The sequence below is a fragment of the Apis dorsata genome, unplaced genomic scaffold, assembly GCF_000469605.1.
Source record: "Apis dorsata unplaced genomic scaffold, Apis dorsata 1.3 scaffold_137, whole genome shotgun sequence".
Lineage (NCBI taxonomy): Eukaryota > Metazoa > Arthropoda > Insecta > Hymenoptera > Apidae > Apis > Apis dorsata.
Window position 1 is genome coordinate 668333 of NW_006263429.1, and position 7375 is coordinate 675707.

Sequence of the window (7375 nt, forward strand, 5' to 3'; positions counted from 1 at the left end):
TTATTAAATATATTTATTAAATATTATTAAATATATTAATACAGAAGTAAATGTAATTACTTGTCTAAAAGAAATATTTTTTTCAGACATGAAGACTTGAAACAAATGTTAGATAGTAATAAAGATGGACTTAAGTTAGAAGCTATGAAACGTATAATTGGGGTAATAAATTTTTTATATCATTAATTTTATTTAATTTTTTTGTAATTTTCTTTAAGAATTATATATATAATATGTATATAAAATAATATTCTGAAATCCATGAGAAATGAGTAATTTATGACTAGAATAGTCATGTCATTTTATTGAAAAATAAGAATATAAATATTTTTTATAATTATTATATATCTGATATATTTAATTTTTCAATCTAACTTGATTTTATTTTGAAAAGAAAAAAATAAAAGTAATTATTTTTTCAGATGATAGCAAAAGGAAGAGATGCATCAGAATTATTTCCAGCAGTAGTAAAAAATGTTGTCTCAAAAAATATTGAAGTGAAAAAATTAGTTTATGTTTATTTGGTTCGTTATGCAGAAGATCAACAAGATCTTGCTCTTTTATCTATTTCTACATTTCAACGAGCATTAAAAGATCCTAATCAATTAATAAGAGCCAGTGCTTTAAGAGTACTTTCAAGTATACGAGTTTCTATGATAGTGCCTATAGTAATGCTTGCTATTAAAGATTCAGCAAGTGATATGTCACCATATGTCCGAAAAACTGCAGCACATGCTATTCCTAAACTTTATTCATTAGATTCTGAGCAAAAAGAAGAGTTAATAGGTGTTTTAGAAAAGTTATTATCCGACAAAACAACTCTTGTTGTAGGTTCTGCAGTGATGGCATTTGAAGAAGTTTGTCCTGAAAGAATAGATTTGATACACAAAAATTACAGGAAACTCTGTAATTTATTAGTTGATGTTGATGAATGGGGTCAAGTTGTTATAGTCAATATGCTTACAAGATATGCAAGAACACAATTCATTAATCCTAATATAGATGTATGTATATTTTTCAAAATTATAAATTAATATTTATAATACAATAATAATCATATATTAGATTTATATTTTTTGAAATCGATTGTTATAGAATATAGAAGATGATGAAAATCGTCCATTTTATGATTCTGATTCTGATTCGTCCAATACAAAGAAACCAAAATTAACAATAGATCCAGATCATCGATTATTATTACGAAATACAAAACCTCTTTTACAAAGCAGAAATGCTTCTGTGGTAATGGCAGTATCTCAATTATATCATCATACAGCACCACGAAGTGAAGTAATGATTGCTGCCAAAGCATTAATCAGATTATTAAGAGGTCACAGAGAAGTTCAAAGCATAGTTCTTCATTGCATTGCTAGCATATCAATTGCCAGAAAGGTAATGTAAGTACTAATATAATTATTGAAAAATGATTTTTTATAAATATATTGTAATATCAATTTATATAAATGTTATTAAATTAAATAACAGATTATCTTTTTTATAATAAAAAATTTGATATAATTTATAATTTTTATTGTTTATATGTACAGGGAATGTTTGAACCTTTTCTTAAATCATTTTTTGTGAGAACTTCAGATCCTACTCACATAAAGCTTCTGAAATTAGATATTTTGACTAATTTAGCAACTGAAACTAGTATTGGAGTTATATTAAGAGAATTTCAAACTTATATCTCTAGTAGTGATAAAGAATTTGTTGGAGCAAGTATACAAGCAATTGGAAGATGTGCAAGTAATATAAAAGAAGTGACTGATACATGTTTAAATGGATTAGTTTCATTATTAAGCAATCGAGATGGTAAATATTTATATAAAGTATTAAGAAAGTCATATTTTATATATTTATGTATTTACATATATTTATACTACATATCATGTGTAAATAATATTTATTAAAATAAACAACAAATACTAGTAAACATATATGTAAAATTGAATTATTTTTTAGTTAAAAATAATTTTGTTAATGATTAATATTATTATGTTGAAGTAATATCATATTGATAATAATCAATAAATTTTTATATATAGGCTTTTATATAGAACAATTACATAATTTTATTTAATTTTATAATTTAAATCTATTAATCTTGAAATTTTTTTTAATATTTTTATAAAATGTAAAATTATGCATTGAAATGTAGTATTTATACAATATAATCGTTTATTTAATAACACAAAAATTAAAAAATATTTTTTATTCAGAGGCTGTTGTAGCAGAAAGTGTTGTTGTTATAAAAAAATTGTTACAAACTCAATCGAATGAACATAAAAATATAATTGCTCACATGGCAAAATTAATGGATTTCATAACTATACCACAAGCTAGAGCATCGATTTTATGGCTCTTAGGAGAATATTCAGATAGAGTACCTAAGATAGCACCAGATGTGCTTAGAAAAATGGCCAAAAATTTTGTAAATGAACAAGATATTGTAAAATTACAAATATTAAATTTAGCTGTAAAGCTATGTTTAAATAATCCTATTCAAACTAAACCATTTTGTCAATATGTCTTCCAACTTGCAAAATACGATCAAAATTATGATATTAGAGATCGTGCACGTTTCTTAAGACATTTTATTTTTGATGAGGATGGTCATAAAAAAAACCTCCCACAACTTGCAAAAAGAATATTTTTAGCTCCAAAACCTGCACCAACATTAACATCAAGATTCAAGAATTCTGAATATCAGTTAGGTACATTATCTCATTATTTGGATATGCCATGTGCTGGTTATCGTCCTTTACCACCTTTCCCTGATATAGCTCCTGACCCATCTCTAAGAGATGTTTCAAATAGTACTATGAGAGATACAAGAGATGAATATTATAGAAAAGATAAAAAAGACAAAAAAGGAAAAGAAAAAGAGAAACCTTTTTACAGCGATGAAGAAAGTGTTCAAGCAGATGGTATATTTTTAAATATACATTATTAAAATTGTAGAATTAAAATTTATTTAAATTAAAATTATTATTAATTTTATAATTATTATTATAATATAATTATTATTAATTATATTTATTAATATATAATATATTTTTTAATAGAATTGAATAATGAAAATGAGTCTTCAGATACTACAACAAGTGATTCTTCAGATGAAGAAAGTGATTCATCTGAATATATATCGGAATCTGGAAAATCTGAAACTGATAGTGAGAAAAAAAAATCTGTAAAAATATCTGATGAATCAAATAGCGAAACTGAAAGTGAAGAATCAGATTCTGAAGATTCATCTACAAATTCTCAAGAAAGTAAAGAAACAAAATATAAAACTTTAAATGAAGAAGCAAAGGAAAAACCAAAAAGCAACATTGATCTCCTTTTAGATTTAGATGATGGTAAAATATAATACTATAAAGAAAATAGAAACTCATTTTGACATACAATATCGGTGAATTTACATTTTATTTTTTCGACTGTATTATTCTCAATTATAGATGTATATTTTGCGAAGGAAAAAATCATATATTATAATAAAAATAATATAAAAAACAAAATAAAAGAAATATTTATTATTCATATATTTTATATTATAGATTAATTGAAAATTTTATTTGTTAATTTCAGTGATTCCAATGACACCGATTATGCCGTTAAGCACAGGTGGTCTTCTTACACCTATCAATTTGAATATTACAAACGATATCAGAGAAGTTTCAGCTTCATTTGTTCCTATAAGGAAATCTGAATTATTAAATAGCATTACAGGTCATGGTTTAAAAATTGAGTACAGATTTACTAGATCACAACACTTAGTAAGTGCTTATTTAGTTACTATTGAATTAACATTTTCAAATGAAGGAAATGAACTTGTTAAAGAAATACAAATGGGAGTAAAGGTAAATTTATATTATATAAGAATGAAATCATTATTTTTTAACATTTTACAAGTATTTTCAATTGTATTTTGTTTTTTTTTACAGAATTTACCAAAAGGAATGCTCATACATGATTTTACGAAAATACCACTATTAGAAATAAATTCAAATTTATCTTCTACATTAGGAATTAATTTTAATGATTCTACACAACCAGCTAATTTTAATATTGATTTTATAATTGGAGATGATACAAATTCGTGCCCAGTTATTATTAAAGCTCCGATTGGAGAAATAATAAGAGCTGTACTCTTGCCAGAAAATATGTTTTTAGCTGAAAAAACCAAATTAAAGGGTATGAATGAACATGTAACAAAGGTACAATATTCAGGGAATAAGAATGCTATTTCTCAAAAAATTTTTGAAACTGCAAATGTTGCAATGATATCTAGCAATGATGAAGAAATCAGGTAAAATAGAAAATTTTATTACACAAATAAATTAATTTTAAAAAAGTTATTAAATAACATATTAATATGATGAAATTGAAATTTTGTTTATATTTCAATGTTATTCCTTTTAATTTTTGTAGATTTGCTGCCTACACTTTAGCATCGAAATCCTTGGTATTAGTGACAATAAAAATTATAAGTAATGAATGTCTCGAAATCTGTGTTAATTGCGAAAAAATGGTAATAGGTTCTATCTTGTTAAATGAATTAAAAAGTAATTTAAAAATTAATTAAATATTTTATATTTATAATCATGAATTAAATATATCTATTTACAGTATTTGTATAAGATAAATGTAAGACTCATAATGATTAAGAGTATATATATGTATGTTCAACTCTACATGGATATACATTATTTAAATATAAAAAATTAAGTATAATATATTTGTTATGAGATTATTAAATTTTTATAATAAATCGAAATTATTGTTTAGTAAAAAATATATATATAAATTCTGTAAATTATATTGAATAAAATTCATTATATTATAATTTGTATCTTTTCAAATAAATAAATTATTAAACAAAATATTTTAAAATTAAATAAATTAATTATATATTTTATACAAAAAGTATTTTTATAATAAATATAAAAATAAAAAATAATTTATAGTAAGAATTTAAAAACACAAAAAAAGAATTTAAAAAATTGAAAAACACATTTCTTCAATAAATAAAGATAAAATTATTAGAAAATATAATGAATTTTTATCTTTTTTATTCTAATACATATCTCAATATTTTTTTTTATAATAAATAGAAATAACTAGAATAAAATAATTAAATAAACAATATTTTTTGTATTTTAATTTATTTTCAGTAAAAAATTTGCTATATTTATAATAAATTATTTTATATTATTTTTTATTAATTAAGTATAAATACAGAATATTTATGAAAATGCGAGATAAATTTTGAAATCGATTCTAGATATCGAAAATATGTAATATACAAGTCAATTTAATTTATTGAAAGATATTGAAAGTTATTAATAATTAAAATTATAAAAACAAAAAATTATGTAAATAATAATATTTTGTTTAATAAACTATGTTTTAAAATAGTAATTATCGAATACAATCGATGTGCTTATCGATAGATATATATCGAATTTAGAATACAGCATACAGCCAATAGGTAAAGATAGAACGTAGGTTCTTTTAACTGCACGAATTACGGTAAGATGGAATGAGATCAACGGATATAATATTATCAAAGTAATCTTTTATTATGATAAAAGAAAAATTATATATTTTATAAAATTTTCTGTATTTTAAACGTTTTCTTTAATAAAATTATTATATTTTTTTCTTAATTATAATATTTTATGAAACTATTTAAGTTTTAAAAATTTAAGTTTGAGGAGATTAAAATGACACTTTAAAAGAAAAAATATATATTTTTTTAATTTTAAAGTCATATATATTTTTAATTTTAAAGTCTTAACAATATCTTGAAAAAATTTTATTCCAATTTTGTATCAATTAATTTTTTATGTTTCAAATATAAAGTTATAGAAACATGACATAACCTTTATAAAACACGATAAATATGTTTGATAAGAGATTATATTAATAGAAATAGAGTTAAAGAAAGTTATATTGAAACTTCTTAAATATATAATATATTTTACTACAATATTTTTTTATTATTTAAAATAAATATTTAAATAAATCATATTTGCTTAAATAATATTAAATAATAAGTAAATTAATTTAAATATTAAGTAATTATAAGTATATTTAAATAATAAGTAATTATGTTATAATTAACTTGTATTTGTTTTTTAGATGACTGACACAAAGGAAACAAACGAAACAAAATTAAAATCTCCTGAGAAGAAAGATGTTTCTTCTGTTAAAAAAGGTGAAAAGAAAGGTCGAATTAGACCAAGGAACTATGACTTAGGAAATGGTGTTTATAGATTTAGTCGTACTCGCATGTTTCATAAAAAAGCCATTTATAAATTTCTTAGCAAAAAAACTCCAAAAAGTGTATGTTATTATTATATAATTTTTTATTCATTTTGTATTTTATATGATACTTTATTGAATATACTAATTAATTATAATATTATTAATATCAGGTTAAACCTAAGAAACCAATTACTATTGAAAAAAAAATTAGTGGTGACAAAAATGGAGAAAAACGTATTGTATTATTAAAGAAAAGGCGTGCAAATTATCCTACTGCAGATCCAGTGACTGTACATCATGCCAAAAAATGTTTTCGCGATCACCGTCGTTATTTGAGACCATCTTTGAAACCAGGAACAATTTGTATTTTACTTGCTGGTGCTCATAAAGGAAAACGTGTTGTTTTCTTAAAACAACTTAAGAGCGGTTTGTTATTAATCACAGGTAAATTATTTATATTATATTTTTATTTATATTATTGAATTAAAATTCTAATGAAATATTTTTTAATATAGGTCCTTTTTTGATCAATGCTTGCCCACTTCGTAGAGTTAGTCAAAATTACGTAATTGCTACTTCTACACGTATTAATATTTCTGGTTTGAAAATTCCTTCTCACATTAATGATGATTATTTTAAGAGAAAACGTGAGAAACGTGCGAAAAAGGAAGAAGGTGATATTTTTAGTAAAAAAAAAGATGAATATAAACCCAGTGATCAGAGAAAAGCTGATCAAAAAGTGGTTGACAAATTTGTGATTTCTGCTATCAAAAGAAACAAGGAGAAAAAAATGTTATTTACCTATTTATCGGCGATGTTTGGCTTAAGAAGTAGTCAATATCCACACAGATTAAAATTTTAATTTTTTGTAATTTGAATACACAAATACAGAATAAACATAAAAATTAATATAAAATATTTTCTTATATCCTACTACTTTATATACTACTTTAATTATGAAGATTTATAATTATTTCAAAAAGATTTTTTTCATTTTATTTCAATTTGATTTTATTTGTTACATTTAATTTCATTAAAATAATTTTGAATACAAATTCATATTATTTTATTATTAATTATATACTGTCATATATATATATAT

At 22.0% G+C, this 7375-nt stretch overlaps 3 protein-coding genes across 5 annotated transcripts in view; all 3 read left to right on the forward strand.

Moving 5' to 3' along the window:
* Positions 1-4898, forward strand: part of LOC102674383 (AP-3 complex subunit beta-2) — a 6070-nt gene extending 1172 nt beyond the window's left edge. Inside the window, exons 2-10 of one of the 2 annotated variants that reach the window (XM_006613249.1) lie at positions 87-162; positions 423-1004; positions 1096-1392; positions 1548-1815; positions 2223-2930; positions 3069-3362; positions 3592-3863; positions 3948-4312; positions 4435-4898. In XM_006613249.1, coding sequence (XP_006613312.1) covers positions 87-162; positions 423-1004; positions 1096-1392; positions 1548-1815; positions 2223-2930; positions 3069-3362; positions 3592-3863; positions 3948-4312; positions 4435-4588 — 3016 coding nt within the window. In that variant the 3' untranslated portion in view covers positions 4589-4898. The remainder of the gene's footprint in view (positions 1-86; positions 163-422; positions 1005-1095; positions 1393-1547; positions 1816-2222; positions 2931-3068; positions 3363-3591; positions 3864-3947; positions 4313-4434) is intronic. The other variant, XM_006613250.2, reaches the window with a different exon arrangement.
* The window catches only part of LOC102673676 (two pore calcium channel protein 1-like), a 15548-nt gene that overhangs the window by 2687 nt on the left and 5486 nt on the right, over positions 1-7375 (forward strand). The window lies entirely within an intron of this gene.
* Positions 5416-7189, forward strand: LOC102674167 (60S ribosomal protein L6). 2 transcript variants are annotated; one of them, XM_006613247.2, is made up of 4 exons: positions 5416-5535; positions 6148-6351; positions 6444-6717; positions 6789-7189. In XM_006613247.2, the coding sequence occupies exons 2-4, from the start codon at positions 6148-6150 to the stop codon at positions 7133-7135; spliced, it is 825 nt and encodes a 274-aa protein (XP_006613310.1). In that variant the 5' UTR covers positions 5416-5535; the 3' UTR covers positions 7136-7189. The 2 variants fall into 2 exon arrangements, with proteins under 2 accessions (XP_006613310.1, XP_006613311.1); XM_006613248.1 differs by lacking the exon at positions 5416-5535 and adding an exon at positions 5556-5574.

Bases quoted from the DNA above. Each gene is read 5' to 3' on its own strand.
- LOC102674167 (XM_006613247.2), top strand. From the start codon at position 6,148: ATGACTGACACAAAGGAAACAAACGAAACAAAATTAAAATCTCCTGAG. The intron at 6,352-6,443 runs GTATGTTATTAT...TATTAATATCAG, and splicing joins GCAAAAAAACTCCAAAAAGT to GTTAAACCTAAGAAACCAAT. The intron at 6,718-6,788 runs GTAAATTATTTA...TTTTTAATATAG, and splicing joins CGGTTTGTTATTAATCACAG to GTCCTTTTTTGATCAATGCT.